This window comes from Salvia splendens, chromosome 13 (genome assembly GCF_004379255.2).
Source record: "Salvia splendens isolate huo1 chromosome 13, SspV2, whole genome shotgun sequence".
Taxonomy (NCBI): domain Eukaryota; kingdom Viridiplantae; phylum Streptophyta; class Magnoliopsida; order Lamiales; family Lamiaceae; genus Salvia; species Salvia splendens.
In genome coordinates this window covers 19,105,106-19,129,929 of record NC_056044.1, presented here as the reverse complement: position 1 = coordinate 19,129,929, position 24,824 = coordinate 19,105,106, and the positions used below count along the sequence as shown (strand labels likewise).

At 44.5% G+C, this 24,824-nt stretch overlaps 1 protein-coding gene across 1 annotated transcript; it reads right to left on the bottom strand.

Moving 5' to 3' along the window:
* Positions 1-23,967: 23,967 nt before the first annotated feature.
* LOC121760650 lies at positions 23,968-24,450 on the bottom strand. The gene has a single exon (XM_042156289.1). It carries the CDS (start codon positions 24,448-24,450, stop codon positions 23,968-23,970), a length of 483 nt encoding a protein of 160 aa, XP_042012223.1.
* Between the last annotated feature and the right edge of the window lie 374 nt (positions 24,451-24,824).

Here is a 24,824-nt window from a genome sequence, read left to right as displayed (position 1 = left end):
AATCTCATCCCTCAAACTCTTTCTGGCCTTACGTCTGGCCTCCCTTTGATCCACCGGTGAGTCTGTGTCCTCCGGATTCTCTACCAGATCTACCACCAATTTTAGCCCACTTTCCTCGGGCACCGAAATTTCATCAAGAACGGGGGCCTACCCCCCTCAAACAAACTGGGGTCCCCCCTCAATATAAATAGGGGTTTCCCCGTCAGCAACTGTTCTGTCAACAACAGGGGTTTCCCCCTCACTACCACGTCATCAAAAACTAGGGTTTCCCCCTCAACAACACCCTCTGCTGAAACAGGGGTTACCCCCTCAACAACCTGTGTTGTACTCTCTTCACCAACCACCATACGCTCAAGTTCTCCGGCCGACCCACCCTCATCCTTCAGTTCATCGCCCACCACTGAGTCTCTCTCCGGCTCCTTGGGGGTCAGTTCGGCTTCTGCATGCAAAATTGCGGGTTGGGCTGTCGAATCATCTGGAATCATCGGCGGTGATGATGCTGCGGTTGTTTTTTCGGAAGGTTTGGCCTGTTCCATCATCGCCGAGAAGAGGGCGAAGGCCTTCGTCGCCTCTTCTGCACTACCAAACTTTCTTGTTAAATCCGCCATGAACGCCACCGTGTCAGAATCTGCGAAGGTGGTGGGGTTCCCGGCCTTCTCGGTGTGAGCGGGTGCCTTCTTCATGTTCTGATTCTGCAAAAACACAAGAACTTGGAAGAATTCTGGTGATTAGGGTTAGAAGGATTGTGGTTATTGCGAGAGAAAAGATTTGGGGAAGAATATAGAGTAGAGAGAGAGAGTTCGGTTTTTTATATATTGGAAAATAAAAGGAAAATGAGGAAAAATGGTAATTTTAGATAAGGAAAAGGGAACGGTTGCAGGGCGGTTGTAGGCGTGATGTAAGCAACCGTACACATCCCCATAAAATTAAAATTTGAATTTTGAAAATTTTACAACTTCCCTCTCAAATTCTGGTCCGAAAATCTCTCCACCCCCATGTAAATGCTATTCTCTGCAATACCACGCTTAGGAAAAAAAAAATGAAACGCCAAACTCCCAGGTCAAGGATTCAAAATGTGACAAAACGATTTCCCTAAGAAGTCTGGTGTTTCGAAAATATTTTTGGAAGATTAGATTTTTTCTTTGTTTGGTATTTTTTTTACTTTTTGAAAAGCAATTAAACTATTTACACTTTCCATTGAGTACTCTCGAGATCCCCTGGTTCAGGGTATAGATTAAAAATGCATTCCCATTTACCTGACCCAGGAATTCGTCGAGAGCACTTACTCACTAGACTGATTAGACGATAATCGAGAGTGCGCGTAGTGGCACTTCCTCCACTACACACAACTCAAAATTATTCCTAAAAACTTTCACTCGATGACCATTAACAAGGAAAGGGACAGAGTTCGAGGCACTTCCCTGGATTTCCACAGCTCCATTTGCTCGAAGGCCAACAATTGTGTACGCGGCCCAATCCACTTGGACTTCAGCTTCCCAGGCATCAACTTGAGCCTGGATTGGAAAAGGAGGACCTTCTGACCCACTTGTAGTTCCTTGACCCGGAGATTTTTATCATGCCAGAGCTTTGTCTTCTCTTTATACCACATTGCGGAATCATACGACTCCAGCCTTAACTCTTCCAGCTTCTGAAGTTGCAATTTCCTCTCTTCCTCACAAGCCTGGGGTCTCATATTAAACTCATTCACCGCCCAATATGCTCTGTGCTCCACTTCCACGGGCAGATGACACATCTTGCCAAACACCAGCCGGTAGGGCGACATCCCAATAGGAGTTTTATATGCAGTCCTGTAGGCCCATAATGCATCGCCGAGCCTCTTGCTCCAATCCTTCCTTGACAGGTTCACCGTCTTCTCCAAAATTGCCTTGATCTCCCTGTTCGAGATCTCTGCCTGCCCGTTAGACTAAGGATGATATGGGGTAGAAAGCATGTGGTGGACTCCGTATTTCCTCATCAGAGCTTCTATGGTTTGGTTACGGAAATGCGTCCCTTGGTCAGATATAATAGCTCGGGGCAAACTGTACCTGTTAAAAATGTTAGCTCTAAGAAACTTAGCCACCTCTTTGGCTTCACAAGAAGTGGTTGCTTTGGCTTCTATCCACTTTGAAACATAATCTACGGCCACAAGGATGTACATATTTATCACGACCGCTCATACTAGGGTTACTACAAACGCGGCGATCGTGACCAACATGCATGGGCAACGTTTTTAAAAGGAAACTTAATTAACTTAAAGGCAGAAAGAAAAAAAAACATTTTTGTTTAAAAACAAAAGTTTAAGGTTAAAATTTTACTAATAATTAGAAATGACTCATGATAAAAACTTTTAAAAGAAGCAGCGAAGAAAGTAAACTTTAAGAAACCCAATTAACTTCTAAAGTAAAACATTTAATTTAATTCACGGAAGACACCATTTTCAAAGACAACGTAATTACTTGGTTAAAACCTAACACAACCATACATGTGCAAACACAATACGGAAACGATTTAAAGTCTTGAGACATAGTTAATAACATAGCAGCGGAGAAAGGTTTAAAGAGAGAGTCAAGGATCACGCCCATGTATGAAGACACAATGCATCCGGCTAGCTCAACATCCTCCGCAACATCCTGCTCAACCTGCACATAAGAAAAATAATATGTAGGGCTGAGTACTTGTTGTACTCAATGGGCTCATGCAGAAAACATTTTTAATATAATTATGTCATCCATACCAGTGATCTCGAGTTTTAGATAGCAAGAAAATATCACGAGAACACAAAACATTTCAAGTCTGGCCAGACAATTTATCTCCCCACTTTTCACATCAATCCATCAATCACAATCATCATATCGCAGTGCGACGAAAGTGTGGCCACACTATTCGCCCACGAGACCGGCCGACTAGCAAGGACGGCTCACGATCCCACCAGTGTACACAGCCTGATAGGGTTTACGGCCATACTCGGACCCGAATTCGTTTCACAACACAACCCTATAGCCTAACGGAGCAAGCTCAGACGAACTAGGCATCAGGCAACAATCTCACAAACAAAAACATGGCATGACATAATAGTTAAACCACCCTTATAACGCCACATAATATTTTCGGAAAATAAAGGGGTTTGAAATGAAAGCCCACCTCGTTCGCTTAACAAATCAAATTCCAACTTATGGCAACTCTCGTTCCTCGAGCTCACGTATACACAATCACCCTTGTCAACGACAACACAATCAGCCTTCCATAAGTTTATATTATCATGCATGTCCTATTGTTCCTTTATATCGTTCTCTTACCCATCCCATCATTCACCAACACAAAGAGGACATGTCATAAATTTTCTCCACACGTCACACATAATCACATCATATGATACCTTCTCAAATCATACATGCACCAAGTAATTCATCAAAACTTAGCAATAAGTGATATTTTCACATATCAGCAAAACTGGCAGAACTGTGCGGTTGGTTTGTAAAAATCACCAAAAATTCATCCGACCTCATATGAAGCTAAAATTTTGTCACAACATAGTAGACACATTCAGGTTCATTCAGGTACATTTTCACACTCAAATCATGTCATTTGATCAGTCAAAACCTTAATACAACTATCTGGTCAGAATATAAAAATTCTGGCAGCATTACACAGTTCATTTGAAAAATTCATCATAAATTCATACGATGTCCAATATGGCTGAAATTTTTACAAGACTCAGAAGACACTTCAAAATTTCACATAGTTCAAGAATCACATCAATCAGAGGTCATTTAGTCAGTCAAACAGATTTCTAAACTTTCTGGTCGAGAACACACGTTACTGACAGAATTGCGCAGTCGACTTCAAATATTTTTCAAAAATTCATTTTTTGGACAAAAAGGGCTGAAATTTGTACGAGACACAGAGAACACCTTGAAATTCACTCAGTAAAATTTTCATACCAAAAGTCGATCGTTTGTTAGGTCAATCACACATCAGGAAATACTGTCCGAACGTCACAGATTTCAGACTCACAATTTCGAAATTAGGGCTTCTTTCCCAATCATCCAAACACAAATTCTCATGCTTATAACACACCATCATGCTTGATATGACTCTCTTAAACATGTTTGCACATAAACTTAGATCATTCACCAAAGATTCAAATCAAACTTCACACAATTCAATCAAAAATCGCATAACTATCAAAGTTCTCAAGCAAACTCACTTTCCCACCGATTAACTTTGCGATCTATGATTCCTACACCCACCACATGCATGTAGGATTCAAGAACATGGTTCAAACGAAAAGAATGAGGGAAAGTGAAGCAAATATACATTCTTTGACAAAAATGAATCGGTAGAAACAAGAAACGGTGCGATTCGTCGGAGACTCTTGAAAATAAACTTCAACGGATGCAAGAACAAGAATTGGATGGAGGATTTTTGGAGAGATTGTAGAGAGGGAGGGGGAAAACGTGTGGAGTGAGGGAGAGAGGGAGGTGGACGACTTTTTTGTGAGGGAGAATGGGGGCTAGGGTTTGTTTAGGTGGTATTTATAGTCTAGGGTTAAGTCCACAGGTGAAATAATTAATTAATTGTGGAGGAATAAAATATAGGCTAATAAATCAATATCCCACAATTAAAAGAAACCAAAATTTTGAAAATTATGGCTGTAAATTCAACAAGGAATTATTTGATATTTACTTGGAGGGAAATAAATCCAAAATTTAGGAAATAAAACAATGGATATTCCACAAACAAGGGAACAAAATAAATTGAATCTCCAAGTAGGAAAGAATGAAGTAAGGGCCGAAAATTTAAGGGGAATTGCACAAGGGAATTATTTAAATCCTCAATTAAATAGAATAGGATTTAAATTTGTCAATTTCTTTATGGGAAAAAGGCTCCCATAAAATAGGTAACAAATAATTATATTCCCATAAGGAAAAATACTAGTGTAGGGCGTGTGACATGAAGGATACAACATAAGGAAATGTTCACATCCCCAATTAATTTGGCATAGGTATTAGTTTGGTATTTAATTGAATAAAAAGGGATCCCACAAAATAGGAAACAAATAAATTATCCTCCAAAATTTAGTGAATGGGCCGAAAATTATTAGGCTTAAATAGCCAAGGAAATATTTCAACTCTCTATTTATTTTGGGTGAAGAAATAATAGGTGGCATGATTTAATTGGATTTAATTCAAAAGAAAGGAGTCAACAAAGCACCAATTAAATCAAAGAAAATAATTCATCCTCCTATTTTAAATAGGAGATTTTCGAAACTCCCAAGGATAATAGGCTAGAGTTCGAATTTCATGTAGTACCATTTAGGGATCATTTAGTTTGGATTTAATTTGGATAAATATCCCAAAACAGTTAATTAAATCCAAGAAATGAAATACTATTTCAATAATTAGGAAGGGCCGAAAATTCCCATGAATTGACTCGAAAAATATAAATGCATGATTGATAAGTCGTATTCTAGGACTTGGTTACTGGTCAGTATGATGTGCATAATTGATTATATCTGCAAAACAGTTGCTAAAAGTGTGCAGGTTGAGTGTTCTAGCCAGTAGGCAAAGCTTCAGATACTTCAGGTGAAAAGGGCGTCAGAACGATTACGTACTGACCAGTATACATGCAAAAAATGGCTCGAGATGGAGAAGAAGGATAGCTGGGACTGATCAACTACAATTAAGGGCAAAGAAGTCATCTCACCACGAGGTTTTACCCTAAAATTAAAGGTAAGCCTCCCTATAAAAGGAAGCCACTTGGAGAGAGAAGGGGGATACTCATTCATCATCATCACTCTTAGGTATAGTTCTCTCGGTAGTTCAGTCGTTCAGCCCAGTCCAGAGCCTCATTCCTCGCCACAACCATGATCACCTGAGTTCCAGAAGCCTCCGGAGTTCCAGACGTTCTTCATCCAGTCAGCAAGATCGTAGTTAGAAAGTTCCATCGCACGGCGTGGCAAAACACTTTTTATTTCGCTTTCGTAGTTTAAATTGCTTGTTTTCCTTTGCTCTGGATCTTGTTACTTTTGAATTTCTCTGCTTAGAAGTACTTTGATTGAAGATCCGAACATGTTTTATGCTATGAAGTTGTTTTCTGTTCAGTTCACTTTGCTGATTTCTTTTCCTTCTGCCCAGTTAGTTTAGATCTAGTGTTTCTGGTTAAGTTGAGTATCGAATCGTGTGTTTCCATTTCCGTAGTTTATTGCTCCGAGTTAGTATAGCCTGTTTACTGTTTAATTGCGTAGAGTTTTGTTTCATGTAAGGTGTGGTTATGTGTTTCATATATTCGTTTATGTTGACCAGTAGGCGGAGTTTCAGTTTCGGTGTTCGATCTTGGATTTGGAATTTTTAGTGGTAGATCTGGAATCGTGAGTTGGTAATCTGTGTTTAAATGGTGTTGAATCTGGTTTATTTGTTAACTGATTTTAGTTTGTGTTTGTTAAAGAAGATGAAGTCCATATCAAATGTTGGGGACCACTTGTTTCTTTAAAAATGCTTTTTGCTTTTCGTCCTTCACTTTTAATTATACCCTGCAGACATGTCAGCCTAGTCACCACAACTACCACTGCCTTCTGATATTCTATTTAGCCCAAAATAGAAACCCAGTACTTTTCGAATATTTTCTGTTTCACCATGGCCACGTACACAGCTGCATATCAGAATCCTCTCACACCTCCTAGCCAGTAGGATACCACCTTCAATTTCTTGCCTAGGTAGAGACTCAACCCAAGCGTGGTAGCTAACCAAACTCTCCAGAATATCACCACAATCACTCCAACCGTCACCATCTCTGTGGGATTTGACCCCTACCTTCACTATACTACCCAGTAGAAGAGGGTTGAGGAATTATTGATACCAGGTTTTAGGCTTAGCAGGGGATTGTTTCATCCTGATCGGTAGGATACATCCTTGTTTGAACGACACCTACGCAAACCTGCACTTTCAAATGGCGCCGTTGCCGGGGATGGATGGCGTTATTAGTAGCTATTGTGCGTGATACTTTGGCGTATATATTGTGGATAAATTTTTCTCTTTCTTTTCATTTCAGTTTATGAGAAGCAGTTCGGCTCCTGACCAGTGGAGGCCGAAGATACTTCAGCGAGGATCTATACTCGTAACCACTCGATCCGGCTTGTCGACGGCTTTGTCTGACTTAGGTTTGAGTAGTGACGAGGAGCAATACACCATAGAAGGACCAATACCGGAAGAGGTACAGAGGATAGAGGGAAACCCGAGAAGGATGGCCGCTCAAGGAGAAGAAGATCCTGAGATCGGGACGTTGAACGCACATACCGAGGGAGAACCACCTCAAGGAATAGTTGTGACCCCAGGGCAAACTGCCTGTGAAGTGAAGCCTCATGTGATCGCAATTCTGCCTACATACTGCGGGAAGAGTTACGAAGGGCCTTACGAGTTCCTCCATGAGTTTTGTAAGATTTGTAGGGCGCAGAGGAGGCCAGCAGGGGCGACCGAGGATGATTACAGATTGAAGGCTTTGCCGTTCGTTTTGAAAGGGGAGGCAAACACCTGGTTCATGCGCCTGCCCCCCGACTCCATTGAGAGTTGGGCCAATTTCAAGTCAGTGTTCCTAGGTGAGTTTTTCCCGTCATCCAAGACAAGCGCACTGAAGAGGGAAATAACTAGTGTGAAGCAAGGGTACGATGAACCCTTGAGCGATTATTGGGCGAGGTATATGGGCCTTTTAGATGCATGTCCCAATCATCGCATGGTCGACATTGAGATACATCATACTTTCTATGAGGGGATGAACATAACAACCAAGGACCTGGCCAATTCGTCGTCGGGAGGAAGCTTCACACAGCTACGGGTCAGCGAAGCAAAGAGGGTCCTAAGGACGCTACAGAGTGCGAAGAAGGAGTATGACCATTCAAGGGATGGATACAACCGAGAAAGGGTTGCAAGTGCCTCGTCTACTGACCAGGAGCAGAAGCTTGAACAGAAGATGGATTAGAAGATGGATGAGCTGAAGAAGTCACTCCTGAGCGCAATCGAGAAGAACACACCGCCGACTTCCCCAGTTGGGAACTGCAAGGGTGCAGAACAGGGAAACCAAGGACCTAGCTTTGATCAGCTAAATGACTTGGTCAGTATGGAGCAAGTCAATGTTGTCGGGTACTACAATTCTAGTGGGCACTGGATCCAAGGGAGACAACGGGATGCACCATGGAGGGATCACCCAAATTTTCGTTGGGGAGATGGGAACAAAAATCAAAACCAAGGTCAAGGTCAGAACCAATATAACCCCCACCCGAACCAAAACCCCAACCGTGGACCAGCAAACCCGGACCACCAATTCAACTGGTCAGGAAGGAACCAACAATCCCAAAACCAACACCCACAAAACCAGAACCAAAACCCTGTTTATGTACCACCCCACCAGAGAAACTTCCAAAATCACCAAAATCAGCCGAATCAAGCACCCGTACACCATCAGAACCAAAATCAATTCCAAAACCAAAATCAGAATCAATATCACCAAGACCAGTATAACCCTCATGGCCAGTATAACCAATACCCACTTAACCAAAACCAGCAAAACATCCAAAATTTCAAGCCCAACCAAAGTTCCTAGTATAACCAGCACCAAGGCCCAAATCAGTCACAATATCCCAATAGGACAAGACGATCCATGGAGGACATGATGGGAGAATTGCTCGCGTCGCAGCAAGGTATCAAGGGCGAGTTGCAATCCCACAACGAAGTAGTGCAGGGGATATAAAATGCCCAGAAGGAACATAAAGCGAACATGGATATGATGAATAAGCAGTTGGCCCAACTGGCCAGTTCGATGGGTGAAATAAGAGGAAATGCAGGGAAACTCCCGTCTACAGTCCAAATACCCGAAAAGGCGAATGTGAGTAAGGTTACATTGAGGTCAGGAACTACTTATGATGGACCTCGACCGAAACAACCAAGTGGAGAGCCGAGTGGAACGAAGATAGGGGGCGACACCATCTCAGTGGAAGGGCTTAAGAGATCCATGCCTCGGATACAGGACCCATTTTTCTTGGGGGAGACGCATGTGGAGGAGTGAACCCGAGAACGTACTGGTCAGGAAGGAACCCCATCAAGAGGTAGAATCCAGAACGGAGGCTCAGACCCAGAATTTGCCCAAGGAAGATTCCAAGAAGGTTACTGAGGGACCGGTAAAGGAGAAAAAGGAGGAGAAACCATTCCCTTTCCACTTTGTTACAAAAAGAAAGAAGGATAACCCGGTGGACTACTTGTCGATTTTTGGGAAATTGGATGTCACTATACCATTCCTCCAAGCCGTGAAGCTACCCCCACTTGGGAAATTCATTAAGGAATTCATAGCCGGGAAAGCCCAGGAGGATGGAAAGATCATGGTAGAAGGGATCGCGTCAGTAATTGTGCAGGAGAAGCTACCGCCCAAGAGGGCCGATCTAGGTATGTTCACTTTGCCTATAACTATAGGAGATGTGAAAGTCGAGCATGCAATGTGTGATCTTGGAGCTTCTATTAATGTCATGCCTTTGTCAATCTATAACCGATTGAAGGGAGTTAGATTGTCGAGTACTAGGGTGTTGATCCAACTGGCTGATAGGTCATGCATAAGTCCTGAGGGTGTTTTAGAAAATGTGTTGGTCAGAGTGCATGATTTTACCTACCCTGCTGACTTTTATGTGATCAAAATGAGTGAGTCCGAGGCTAGGGAATCTAGTGGCATATTGTTAGGAAGACCATTTTTGAGGACGACCAAGACAATAGTAGACATGGCTGAGGGAACAATTTGCATTGATTTTTATGGGGAGAAGTTTACTTTTGATATCAATGAGGCCATGAAGAAGCCTATTGATTCTGAAAATGTGTGCTATGTTGATGTGATTGACCCCTTAGTCCAAGATTTTCTTGAGACCGAACTATTGCAGGAGAAACTCCAAGCTTTAGATGTTTATGAGCAGGCTGACGTAGAAGCTGCTGCATGGTGTGATCTGATCAGTAGCCAAGGGTTGACTAATGAAGAAATAGAGGGAGCAATTAGGGACTTCTGCCAGAAATCGAAATTTATTGGGGCCACAGGGGCCAAGCTACCAGTCAATATAGAGGAATCTTCAGAGGAAAAATTAGAGAAAGAAGAAGAGGCTGAGAAAAACCCTCTACCCGAAGACACACTTCCACCCCAAGTTGAGCTGAAGAAATTGCCATCGAATTTGAAGTATGCCTTCCTCGGAGAGGAGAACTCATATCCAGTGATCATCAGCAGCAGCCTTACAAAGGAAGAAGAGGCGAGGCTACTGACTGTGTTGAGTAAGAACAAAAAGATAATTGGATGGAGCCTTACAGATTTAGTGGGAATAAGTCCCGATGTCTGCATGCACCACATCAGGCTGGAAGGGAGAGCAAAGGCACATCGTGATGCCCAAAGGAAGGTAAACCCCAACATGCGAGAGGAAATATTGAAGGAAATCTTGAAGTTGCTGTCGCTAGGGATTATCTACTCAATGCCGGACAGCGAGTGGGTCAGCCCGATCCACATGGTCCCAAAGAAGTCGGGAATTCAAGTCGTTCAGAATTAGAGGAATGAGCTGATCCCAATGAGGCTGGTCACGGGTTGGTGAATGTGCATCGATTACCGTAAGCTGAACAATGCGACCAGGAAGGACCATTTTCCCTTGCCTTTCATCGACCAAATGTTGGAGAGATTAGCTGGGAAAAAGTACTTCTGTTTTCTAGATGGGTACAACGGATACTTCCAAATTTACGTGGATCCTGAAGACCAGGATAAGACCACCTTCACTTGCCCATTCGGAACCTATACATACAGGCGCATGCCTTTCGGCTTATGTAACGCTCCAGGTACGTTTCAACGATGTATGATGAACATATTCTCCGATTTGATTGAGGACTGCATAGAGATATTCATGGATGACTTCACGGTCTACGGAGACTCTTTCGATTCTTGCCTTCATCATTTGGACGTAGTTCTAGAGAGGTGTCAAGCAAAGAGCTTGGTTTTGAATTTTAAGAAGTGCCATTTTATGGTCACCGAAGGGATAGTTTTAGGACACGTGGTCTCAGAAAGAGGTATCCAGGTGGATCGAGCCAAGGTGGATGTTATATCCAAATTACCATTCCCTACTGATCAGAAGGGAATAAGGGGTTTTCTAGGGCACGCCGATTTTTATCAAAGATTTATCAAGGATTTCTCCAAGATCGCCCAACCTCTTACCCGACTTCTTCAGAATGAAGTGGAGTTCGTTTTTGATGAGCAATGCAAGGCCGCTTTCAACCTTCTCAAGGAAAAGCTGATATCCGCACCTATCATACGGGCTCCTGACTGGGACTACCCTTTCGAAGTAATGTGCGATGCCAGCGATTATGTAGTGGGAGCCGTACTGGGTTAGAAGATCGATGGGAAGAGGTACGTATTTTTTATGCATCTAAGACTCTGAATCAAGCCAAGCGGAATTACGATGCCACTAAAAAAGAGATGCTGGCAGTGGTGTATTCTTTCAAGAAGTTCCGGCCATATTTGTTGGGATCCAAGGTCATCGTTTATACTGACCATGCAGCGATTAAGTATCTGATTGCCAAGAAGGAATCCAAACCCCGCTTGATCCGATGGGTCCTCTTGTTACAAGAATTTGATTGGGCAGTGGAAGATAAGAGAGGAGTTGAGAACAAGGTGGCAGACCATTTGAGTAGAATAGTGCAAGATGGAAACAGCGAAGAGGTGCACGACAAGTTTCCAGAAGAGCATTTATGGGAGGTAATTTTTGAGGTCAGGAAGATTGACTGGGAAGGAGTGATGAAGCTTACTGGCCAGTATGATACATGAAAAGGAAAGGAGAAGGTAGGGCAGGAACCATGGTATGCAGACTTAGCCAACTACCTGGTGACTGGAGAACTTCCAGAAGTCACGAGTATTACTAAGGCCCAAAGAATGAAGATCAAGAGTGAGGCAAAATACTACTTTTGGGACAACCCCTATCTGTGGAGAGTGGGATCCGATCAAGTGATAAGGAGGTGCGTTCCTGACTGGGAGCAAAGAGACGTTCTGATCCATTGCCACTCGTTAGCATGTGGAGGACATTTCGGATCCAAGAAGACGGCAAGGAAGATTCTGGATAGCGGCTTTTATTGGCCAACCCTCAACAAGGATGCGTACGAGTTCTGCAGAAGTTGTGTGCGCTGTCAACTGACCGGTGGGATATCTGCGAAAGACGAGATGCCCCAAGTTCCGGTAATTGTATGTCAATTGTTCGACATTTGGGGAATGGACTTCATGGGTCCGTTTCCGTCATCCTATGGCAATTTGTATATCTTAGTCGCGGTGGATTACGTCTCCAAATGGATAGAAGCCAAGGCCAAGAGCACTTGTGAAGCAAAGGAGGTGGCCAAGTTCTTAAAAAGTTATATCTTCAGCCGATTCGGAGTTCCGAGGGCGATCATATCTGATCAAGGTACACACTTTTGTAACCGTACAATTAAAGCTTTAATGAAAAAGTACGGTGTGCATCATAGACTTTCGAGTCCCTACCATCCGCAAGCCAATGGTCAAGCGGAGATCTCTAACCGAGAGATCAAGAAGATTCTGGAGAAGACTGTAAATCCTTCTAGGAAGGATTGGAGTGTGAGGTTAGAAGATACTCTATGGGCATATCGAACAGCCTACAAGACCCCCATAGGAATGTCCCCGTATCGGATCGTTTTTGGGAAGATGTGCCATTTACCTGTTGGAATTGAACACCGGGCATACTGGGCAGTACAGAAAGTGAATATGGATGCTACAGCCTGTGAAGAGGAAAGGAAGCTGCAGCTGCAGGAGCTTGAGGAACTTAGATTGGAGTCGTTCGATTCTGCCATGTGGTACAAGGAGCGAACTAAATTGTGGCATGATAGAAATCTGAGAACCAAGGAGCTCCATGTAGTCCAGAAAGTACTACTCTTCCAGTCAAGATTGAAGTTAATGTCGGGGAAGCTCAAGTCCAAGTGGACAGGACCTTACATCATAACTGCGCTCCGATCTAATGGGGCAGTGGAAATTTCAGGGAGTCTTCCTAACTCTGAACCTTTTATAGTAAAAGGACATAGGCTGAAAATATTCAGGGAGAATAGTGAGGTGGGTGTAGTGGATGAAATTCCGCTACAACCACTTACTGCGGTTGCATACTGATCAGAAGGATGGGAGTTTGGAATTCTACTGGGCTAGTTCCTTTTAGACAAAGTTGCATATACTGGCCACGTAGAATTCCAGATTGCCTAATAGAAATGTAAATATTGTAAATACGTAGTAATTAATCTCTGCATGCAACATAATTTCTAAAATCTAAAAAAAAAAATATTTTCGGGTTTTAATTTTTAATTTGGAACGGACATTGACCAAGAGCTTACCCATCTGGTGCAATCTCAAATTTTATTTAAGTGCTCATTTGAATTATTTTCCTTATTAGGTAAGTATAGGGGGGATTATGGAGACGACGAAAATTTTAATTAAGGCTTGTGCAGCTTTTGCAGGGTGGCAGCGGTTGAAAGGGGCGCGTGAGCAGAGAAAGGAGACACGCCAGCCAATCAGGAGCTGGCATTCTCAACCGTCTCTCATTTGAAACGACGCAACCGGACACCTCCCATAGCCGGTTACGGCTACCCACAACTGCTCTCTCTCTCCCTCAATTAACCATACCGTCTACACCCTTCTCCTTTACAAACCCTCATCTCCATTTTCACTTTTCAAAATTTCTTCCATCTCTCCCAGAAATCAAAATCCAACTCTCCACCCAGAAATCACCACTGAAACCATGGGAAGGAAGGCGTTCGCAACCAAAATTAAACCCCCTACAATCCGCCGAGAAGAAACCCCTGAAACACATCCACCGCGGGAAGAACCACCGCCAAACCCACAACCGTCAGAACCGCCACCACTAGCCCCACCGATGGTATCCGTAGACGCAATGGCAGAGTTCCTCCGGTTACAAGATCCAACGAGGGACTGGTTGGCGGAGTTGGCGAATTTCAACCAAGTCAGAGGGCAAGGTAGCATTACCGGAGCAAGTCCGACAGTGGCCATATCAGTAACAAGCGCTCAACCTGCGGTACAACCTCCATTTACCGTACCGATTTCCTCAACGATTCCACAAGAAGAAAACCCTCCCGTCAAAGCCGCAACATCAGAACCTCCAAAACCTTCTCCGACCCAGCAAGAAACAGAGCCTATGGAGGTTGAGGACATTGCGGCCTATTACGATTCTGATCCGGAGGAGAGAGCGGAACGGTTGAGAAAGGAGAAGCAAGACCATCTGGAGGAAAGTGCAGTGGAGGGAATGCCGGTTGTAGAACATGTTCCCCAAGAAACGGTAAGAGAAGAAATAGATCTCAATGAAACAGCCAAGAAACTGGGTTTGATGACTGATGAGTAGTTCGTGGAGATTATGGATGGAGTGAACCGCAGAGAAGAAGGCACTGCCTCGATGCCAGAAGGTCAATTCTCCCAGTCGGTAGGAAAAGTAGATGGAGTGCAGAATGAAGAAAGAGGGACTGAGCCCGTGGAGTCCCAACCGAAAGCAGGGGACGATGAAATGCAAGTGGAGGAGGAAGGGCCAACTATAGAAATCCAAGAACCAGAACCGGTGGCGCCACCCGTTTTGAAACCAAAACCGGTCAAGAGGCAGTTAATTTTGCAGGGTGGTCCGAAGGCAGAACAACCGAAACCAACAAGAGTTTCACGGAGGTGTTTGGGAAAGTGGGCAGCCAAAAAGGCTAAACCGAACACAGCGGCAGATCCGCTTGAGATCGTGAGTGAAGACGAACGGGCAACTCCCACAGAGCCTGGGGAGGAGTCCTTACCTGCTGCCGACCCAAGGGATTCTGCAACGGGAGTCGATGAAGCCCCTCAGACACAAGGTGGCTGGGGTGAAGATACTGAAAGGATGGCTGAGGGTCTGGACCTCGCATCCGAGTCAGTAGAACCTGAGGGATCGGAGGAGGATGATACCCATATAGAGAACCGTTCCACTACCCAGGAGGAGTCATTAGCAGAAGAGGAAGCCAGATACCAAGTAGAGAGGAAACGGAAAGGAAAAGCCGTTATGAAGAAAAAGCCTAGTACCAAGAGGACCCCATCAAGCCGGTGAGAGCAGAGTGAACACTGGCATAGTCATCACTGAGGCTGCTCAGAGGACCCCATCAAGCCGGTGAGAGCAGAGTGATAGTGAGTATGAGATCAGTGAGGAATCTGAATCGGACAGTGATACGTCCATAGAGGATGAGGAGTACAAGGAGCAACAACTTCCAAACGATCATCGGGAGTTATTGCATCCGCCTGCAGAGAGACTCTGATATAAGCGTTGGGCGGTGAAGCTCACAGACGACGTGGTGGAGGAGATGAAATTGTTTTGACTCCAAGAAGCTCCAGGACGCCTACCGCACCAAGGACGACAAAAGCTAGCAGATCAAGTGTGGGAAGGTACTTCATCTCCCTTCTTTAGATGAATTGAAAGCTCGTGAATCGTTTCTCGCCCTTTTGCATGCGTTGGGTTTTGAATGGCTGTTAGAAAATGAGGCTTTAAATGTCCCGGTCAAATTGGCCAAAGAATTTTTTGCGACCTTTCGATTCAAGGTCACTACTAATCTGGATGAAGAGTGTATCAGCTTCAGGGTGTTTGGAGGTGAGATTCGGACGAGTTTGATTGAATGGACTGTACGGCTAGGAATGTGCAGTTTGGAATAGGCCATAGGGCCTGAGTGGAGAGAGAGGGAGCGGGGGATTCCCCGTAGACATGTGGAATTTGAGCCCCAGGTCGCCTGGGAAGAACTGACTCACCCTGGGGCAGGACAGTTCCAGTCCACTATCTCCCGTTCTATCCATCTCAACGATCCTATTCTACGCCTGGTTCAACTTTTCTTGGATTTCAACCTTTTAGGACAGTCGAATTCTGCAGTACGGACATCAATGACGGAGTTGTACCTCATATGGTGTGCTAAGAAGGGCAGTAAGTTGCACATAGGGTTCTGGACAGCGTACCAGTGCCACCTCATCGCTACCCACCCCGCACGGAATCTTTCCCTTTGACACTTCCTGGGAGTTTTTGTGAGGAACAATATAACCGTCTCGGAGGGAGAAGACTTATCCCCCTTGACGATGGTGGACGCCCCAGATTTATTTGATACCCCTTTGTTCGTCCGAACAAACGCGGTATACATGAGGCAAGGCGTGCCACACTTCTATGCGATGGGAGAGGAGGCTTTACCCACTGCTCGGGCGGCGGCAGCTCAGGGAGCACCGGCACACGAGCAGAGGCAAGAAAGAATGGAAAAGGCTGTGGACGAAATAGCAGAGGAAAACAGATAGATGAGATCAGAAATGACCCGGTTAGCATCAGTATTGGAAGGGATCCTGAAGGAGTCTGCAGGACAGAGAAGGCAGAATCAGAGGCAAGAGGCTTTGGAGACGATAGTAACCAAGCTAGGAGAGGAAAACCACCGGATGATAGCAGAAATGACCAGGATGGTGTCCGTGATGGACGAGATACTGATGGTGATAGCACAAGGAAGACAAGAGGAAGATGTTGGACCGAGTGGCCATGGTGGCCGGAATGATGAACAGCAGATACCTGAGACAGAAGAAGGTGAGGCCAAGGTGCCGGCGAATGCTGAGGAGCCGGCGGAATTTGATGAGGACCAGAACGGAACTAATAGGGAACAACCACCTGCACCACCTGCGCTGCGAAGGAGCAGGCGACACCGATAGACCACCCCTTACTGACCAGTTAGTTTTCTTTTCTTTTTTTTATTTATGTTTCTGTTTTTTTTAGTTTTCCGTATTTCTGTTTGTGTTTTGATGGTTGTTTAGGTAGTGTAATTTGTGTTTTGTCTCTTTGGCGCATGTTTTCTGTGTTTTCTTGTTTGTTGTTTTTCGAAAGCATGGCTCACACTTAGCCCATTGCATGGTCTAAGTGTGAGAAGTTTATGTATATATGTGCTTTGTAATTGTTGGTTTTTGCTTAGGTTTTAAACTCTCCCACTTAGCCTATTTTATATAGTCTAAGTGTGAGAAGTTTTAGTTTTTAGCATGTCGTTGTGTCTACCATACTGGCCATTACCTTTTCCACTTCACAGCCTTATCTGAGGGCCGACACTTGTGAAGTAGGAGGGGGACGCAATGGCCAGTAGGATGTATGTGCATTTGTGTGGTTAGTGTTTGTGCTTGTGTTAGTGTCTTGTTAGGTCTAGTTTTTTTTCTTTTGTGTGTTGATTGGGCTTAAAACTCAACTGTCCTGAGCTGACTGTGAGGGGAATTGAGGGAGATAAGACATGCTTGAAAACAGAAACTACCCCCCTTAGTACCTCCTAGCCAGGATAGATGACGCAAGTATGAGGGAAAAGTCCATCCTTAGAGCCAAACACGAAATCCCTCTTAAAATGTGAGTTATAAGCTTTAAGTTAAACCACTTTCCACATATATTGAAAAGAAAAGAGCGGCTGCCACGAACTACCTAAGATGAAGTGACCACGAGTAGCGAACACTGAAGGCAGTAGGAAACCCACCCCCCCCCCCAAAAAAATATTTTCCAACCCTTAGAACCCCACTTTCTAGCCATACACGTACCCAGATATAACCCCTAGCCCCTGAAATTGTGTGTGCAAGACATGAGACGATTGGAGCTTACTGGACAGAAGGTGTACAAGAAAGCAGAATCCATCTGGGCAAGAAAGTTTGGAAGAAAATCGACTAGGGAGTTATCCTAGGTCCAAAAAAAAGAAGAAGAAGGTATAAGGGTGGCGAAGCCACAAAGAAAAAAAAGGGGGAAAGAAAGAAGAAAAAAAGAAAGATAAAAGAAAATGGTCAGAAAAACTTGGCCACAAAAAGAAAGAGAAGGAATAAGGGTGGCGAAGCCACAAGAAGCTACTGACCAGTTGGAGATCATAGCCAGAAGCGCCAGCCAAGAGAAGCAACAACCAAGAGCTCAAATGCACACAGTTCCCCCACCTCAATAAAGCAGAAATTTTGAACCTAGAGCCTTAGGAACATCCACCCCAAAACATTACAAACCAATAGCCCCGTTACAAACCTTTAAGCCCTTCAGTAGCTACACGTGAGATCTAAGTCCGAAGCAATCGTGGTTGAGCATATTGAGAGAAATGCAGTCCTAACATTCCTGGTAAGGTATGAGTGACTGAGCGAACCTAGTGTTTGGCCGAGAGGTGTGGGCGATCCTGACAAGCGGATATACTGACTGGGAGAGAAAGGGGGGCGGCGGAAGTTCAAGGCTGTCTAAGGCCGGATTGCACCTGATCCCGAGGGGAGGGATGGTTGAAAATATAGCCCAATTACTGTGTTAATGTGTATAAGTGTTTTAGTTTTCTTTTATGTGTTTGTCTTTGTTATATGTTTTTCTTTGCGTCATAGTTAGAGTCTAGGGTAGGATAGAGTCGGTCAGGGGAGTAACCAGGTTAGAATTCGACTTACTTCTTTTTGTTTGTTCTTCACGCTTGAGGACAAGCATGTGGTAAGTGTGAGCAGTTTGATAAGTCGTATTCTAGGCCTGGGTTACTGGTCAGTATGATGTGCATAATTGATTATATCTGCAAAACAGTTGCTCAAAGTGTGCAGGTTGAGTGTTCTAGCCAGTAGGCAAAGCTTCAGATACTTCAGGTGAAAAGGGCGTCAGAACGATTACGTACTAACCAGTACACATGCAAAAAATGGCTCGAGATGGAGAAGAAGGATAGCTGGGACTGATCAACCACAATTAAGGGCAAAGAAGTCATCTCGCCACGAGGTTTTACCCTAAAATCAAGGGTAAGCCTCCCTATAAAAGGAAGCCACTTGGAGAGAGAAGAGGGATACTCATTCATCATCATCATCACTCTTAGGTATAATTCTCTCGGTAGTTCAGTCCTTCAGCCCAGTCCAGAGCCTCATTCCTCGCCAAAACCATGATCACCTGAGTTCCAGAAGCCTCCAGAGTTCCAGACGTTCTTCATCCAGTCAGCAAGATCGTAGTTAGAAAGTTCCATCGCCCGGCGTGGCAAAACACTTTTTATTTCGCTTTCGTAGTTTAAATTGCTTGTTTTCCTTTGCGCTGGATCTTGTTACTTTTGAATTTCTCTGCTTAGAAGTACTTTGATTGAAGATCCGAACATGTTTTATGCTATGATGTTGTTTTCTGTTCAGTTCACTTCGCAGATTTCTTTTCCTTCTGCCCAGTTAGTTTAAATCTAGTGTTTCTGGTTGAGTTGAGTATCGAATCGTGTGTTTCCATTTCCGTAGTTTATTGCTCCGAGTTAGTATAGCCTGTTTACTGTTTAATTGCGTAGAGTTTTGTTTCATGCAAGGTGTGGTTATGTGTTTCATATATTCATTTATGTTGACCAGTAGGCGGAGTTTCAGTTTCGGTGTTCGATCTTGGATTTGGAATTTTTAGTGGTAGATCTGGAATCGTGAGTTGGTAATCTGTGTTTAAATGGTGTTGAATCTGGTTTATATTTTATCTGATTTAGTTTGTGTTTGCTGAAGAAGATGAAGTCCATATCAAATGTTGGGGACCACTTGTTTCTTTAAAAATGATTTTTGCTTTTCGTCCTTCACTTTTAATTATACCCTGCAGACATGTCAGCCCAGTCACCACAACTACCACTGCCTTCTGATATTCTATTTAGCCCAAAATAGAAACCCAGTACTTTTCGAATATTTTCTGTTTCACCATGTCCACGTACACAGCTGCATATCAGAATCCTCTCACACCTCCTAGCCAGTAGGATACCACCTTCAATTTCTTGCCTAGGTAGAGACTCAACCCAAGCGTGGTAGCTAACCAAACTCTCCAGAATATCACCACAATCACTCCAACTGTCACCATCTCTGTGGGATTCGGCCCCTACCTTCACTATACTACCCAGTAGAAGAGGGTTGAGGAATTATTGATACCAGGTTTTAGGCTTAGCAGGGGATTGTTTCATCCTGATCAGTAGGATACATCCTTGTTTGAACGACACCTACGCAAAACTGCTCTTTCAATGATCCTACTAATTATTTTCCCCACATTGGATAATATAAAAATCAAGCACTTCATTCCACATCACTCACGATAATTATTTCACGCAATTCACTTAATCTCATAGAAACAAAAGTTTCATAATTGAAAATTTCAAATAAACATATAAAAAGAGTCACAAAAAATTTGGGATGTTACATCCTTCCCTTCTAAACAGAAATTTCGTCCCGAAATTTGATCGTCTCACAAAAATAACTCGGGAAACTTTTCTTTCATTTTATCTTCTAACTCCCACGTGGCTTCCTCGGGACCATGGTGCTTCCACAACACCTTCACGGACGCTATCGATTTGTTTCGTAACTCTTGTACCTTCCGATCTAGGATTGCCTCGGGCCTTTCCTCGTAGCTCATGTCGGGGGTTAGGATCACTTCCTCTTGATGGATCACATGCTTGGGGTCGAACACGTACTTGCGCAACTGCTACACATGGAACACGTTGTGCACGTTCTCAAAGCTGGGAGGTAACGCCAATCGGTACGCTACAGGACCTACTTCATCAATAATCTCATATGGTCCTACAAAACGCGATTTCAGCTTGCCTTTCACTCCAAACCTCACAACTCCTCTCGTCGGGGATACCTTCAAGAACACTTTGTCACCAACGTCGAATTTGATTTCCGTTCGACACACATCAGCATACGACTTCTGCCTATCTTGAGCTTCCTTGATCCTTGCGCGGATTTGATGCACAATTTCAGCCATCTCCTTTATCGCGTCGGGGCCTAGCATCTTACTCTCGCCGACTTCATCCCAATAAAGTGGGGATTGACACTTCCTGCCATACAAGGCTTCATACGGGGCCATATCTATCGTCGCTTGGTAGCTGTTGTTGTAGGCGAATTCAACCAACGGTAGAACAGTTTCCCAACTTTCCCCTCGATCTAAGACAACGGCTCGCAGCATATCCTCAAGTGTTTGAATCGTCCTCTCTGACTGCCGGTCCGATTGCGGGTGATAAGCGGTGCTGAAATTCAGTTGTGTACCCAATTCACGCTGCAAACTCATCCAAAACTTCGATGTGAACTTCGTATCGCGGTCGGACACAATAGTCTTTGGCACTCCATGTAAACGCACAATCTCATTCACGTACAGCTTTGCTAACTTGTCTGCGCCATAAGTAATTCGAATTGGTAAAAAGTACGCGCTTTTCGTTAGTCGATCGATGATCACTCAAATCGCAGTGTTGCCCTTCTGTGACTTTGGCAAACTCACCACGAAATCCATAGCTAGATGCTCTCACTTCCATTCGGGAATTTCAAGTGGTTGCAATTTCCCATATAGTCGTTGGTGTAAGGCCTTCACCTGTTGGCATGCTAGACATCGCTCTACATACGACGCCACGTCTCCTTTCATTCCATTCCACCAAAAGCGTTGCTTCAAATCTCGATACATCTTCGTGCTTCCGGGGTGAGCAGTGTAAGGCGAGTCGTGCGCTTCACTCAAAATCTCATCTTTTAGCGTCTCATCGCTCGGAACACACAATCGTCCATCGTACGTCAAAGCATTATCCGCCTCCTCGCGGTAATGATCAAGCTTCTCAGCTCTCACCTTCACACGTAACTCTTCCAACTTCTCATCACGTCGTTGGGCTTCTATGAGCCTGGTTCTCAAATCTGGCTCAATCACTAGTGTCGCCAATCTTGCTTCTACTGTCTCGGGCGCTTTCACTATTTCCAATCTCATCTTGTCGAACTCGTGAATCAATGCTTCCTCTTGCGTTAGGACATAAGCCAATTGTGGTTGGTTCTTCCTACTCAAAGCATCGGCTACTACGTTCGCCTTGCCCGGGTGATAGTGAATACCACAGTCATAATCCTTCACAATCTCTAACCAACGTCGTTGTCGCATGTTTAGCTCCTTCTGCTCAAAGAAGTATTTGAGACTCTTGTGATCCGTATATATCTCACATCTCACTCCATAGAGATGGTGTCTCCAAATTTTCAGTGCATGCATCACTACTGCTAACTCCAGATCATGAGTCGGAAAATTCAATTCATTCGGTCTCAACTGTCAGGAAGCATATGCTATTACCTTCCCATCTTGCATCAACACGCATCCAAGTCCTACTTTTGATGCATCAGTATAGACGGCGAAGTCTTTATCGGTTGCCGGCACGGCTAGAACCGGTGCTGTCGTCAACTTCTCCTTCAACAGTTGGAAACTCACCTCGCACTCCGGCGTCCAAACCACTTTGATCCCCTTCTTTAGCAGTTGTGTCATCGGTCTCGCAATCTTAGAGAATCCTTCAATGAAACGTCGATAGTATCCCGCCAATCCCAAGAAACTGCGGATTTCCCTCTGCGTTTTCGGCGATTTCCAATTCTGCACGGCCTCGACCTATGCTGGGTCTACTTGAATTCCATTTGCCGTCACAATATGACCAAGAAAGTTCACTCGAGTCAACCAAAACTTTCACTTACTAAACTTGGCATAAAGCTTCTCCTTTCGCAACGTTTCCAACACTGTTTGTAGATGCCCTTCATGTTCCTCCTCATTCTTCGAGTACACTAACACATCGTCGATGAAGACTAACACGAACTTGTCGAGATACTTGTAAAAAACTCGGTTCATCAAATCCATGAATACAGCCGGGGCGTTGGTTAGCCCAAATGGCATCACGACGAATTCATATGGCCATAACGAGTGTGAAAAGCAGTCTTAGGCACATCCTCTCGTCGGACCTTTAGTTGATGATACCCTGATCTCAAATCCATTTTTGAGAATACGCTCGCTCCTGGAAGTTGGTCAAACAAATCATCAATCCTCGGCAGTGGGTACTTGTTCTTCAAGGTCATCTTGTTGAGCTCCCGATAGTCGATGCACATCCTCATCGTGCCATCCTTTTTCTTAACGAACAACACTGGCGCTCCCCACGGTGACACGCTGGATCGAATAAAACCCAAGTCTAACAGCTCTTGCAACTGTATCTTCAACTTTGCCAACTCCTTAGGGGCCATTCGATATGGCGCCTTCGATTCTGGCGCAGACCCTGGTTCCAAATCAATAGTGAACTCTACTTGTCTGTCGGGTGGCGGTCCAGGCAAAGCTTCGGGAAACACATCAGGAAAATCTCGTACTACTGCCACGTCTTCCACTTTTAAATCCTTCTTTTCCTCTCCGTACAAGTACACAAGATACGCCTGTCGCCCTTTTCTTATCATCGTGGTTGCTTGCAAAGCGGAGATTATGGAAGTTCGTCGGTTCATGGAGATCCCATATAAGATAGTCGCCTCTTTGCCCGGGGCTTGAAAAGAAATCTGTCTCTCTTTATAGTGAATCGTCACGTGGTTCTCGGTAAGCCAATCCATTCCCAAAAATATATCTACGTTCTCCAAAGGCATGACGTGTAAAAGTTGGGCCACTACTCCCAGTTCTCCTAACACAAACTCTATGTTCGAGCAAGTTCTCACAATATCAATCAAACCTCCAACCGGTGAAGACACATTCAATTTCGGTTCAAGCTTAGCAGTAGGGAGTTCTAAGGCATTCACACATGACATCGAAATAAAAGAATGCGAAGCACCCGTATCAAAAAGCACGATAATAGGTAGTTGTTGGAGCTTTCCCATACCTGCCAAATTCTCCTTGCCCTTGTTAGCTTGATTCCCTTTCAGTGCATACGCCCTTGCTTGTTGTGGGGCCACTTGTCGGATCGGTTGTGGCTGTTGTGGTGGCCTCTGACCTTGCCCATTCTTCGCTCCTTTGTTGTTATTTGGACACTCTCGAGACATGTGCCCATTTCCACCGCAGGCATAGCACCGAATTCCTCCAACTCTGCATTCCCTAACATGATACTTGGAACACCGATTACAGTAAGCTGTTCTCTGCGGGTTTCCCCTCTGATGTGGCACAACTTGGCGGCCATGGTTCTGCGGATGCCGAAAAGTGGAAAAACGCCGCTTGTTGTCAAAAGGAGCTCGGTTTCCCTCTCATTTCCTCTTGTCTTTATAGTTCGATGGAGGTGCAGGTGGTGTAGGATTTATCACCCTCTCGTTCTTGGGCAGTGCTTCCTCCACATCTAAGGCACAACCCAACACTTCGGAATAAGGAATTCCCCTGCGGCTGGCCACAGCTGCCCTTATCTCGGGTCTAAGGCCGGAACAAAACTTCGCAGCCATCTTCTCGTCTGTGTCCACCAGTTCTGGCGCATAATGAGTCATCTCACATAGGGCGCGGTCGTACTCCGTGACCGTCATGTTTCCTTGTTTTAGAGTGTGAAACTCCACTACTTTCGATCCCCGATAACTCATGGGAACATATTTGTTGTAAACCTCTTCCTTAAACTCTTCCCAAGTAAGCGTCTCACGATGAGCGGGGTCCATGGTCCTCCTCTTAGTTTCCCACCAAAAATCAGCGGGTCCTGTCAGTTGATAAGTCACGCAAGCCAGACGTTCCTTATCAGTGCATCCCATAAAGTCAAAGATACGCTCAAGGTCGCGTACCCATGCCTCCGCCTTCGGGGGCTCTCCGAACCCATCAAACTTGGGCGGGTTCTCTTTTCGAAAGGCCTTGATGTACTCCCTTTCGTTTGGTTGGGGTAGAGGTGGTGGTGGAGGCGGGGGTGGATTCCCGACACTTCCCTCTGTCTACTCCCCCACATTGTTCTCCACTCTTGGACCACGCCTACGTCTTGGTGGCATATTGATCTAAAACACAAGTTAGTATTGTTGTGAGTAATCGTTGTTATCAAAACACCACTTCTTTGAATTCATGCACGCGTACAAAATGATACAACACAAGTACGTAAAGTTATGCGAAAGGTGAACTTCCATAGATAACGTGAAAA

Excerpts from the sequence above, each read along its gene's own strand:
- LOC121760650 (XM_042156289.1), bottom strand. The coding sequence starts at position 24,450 with ATGGGATGCACTGATAAGGAACGTCTGGCTTGCGTGACTTATCAACTG.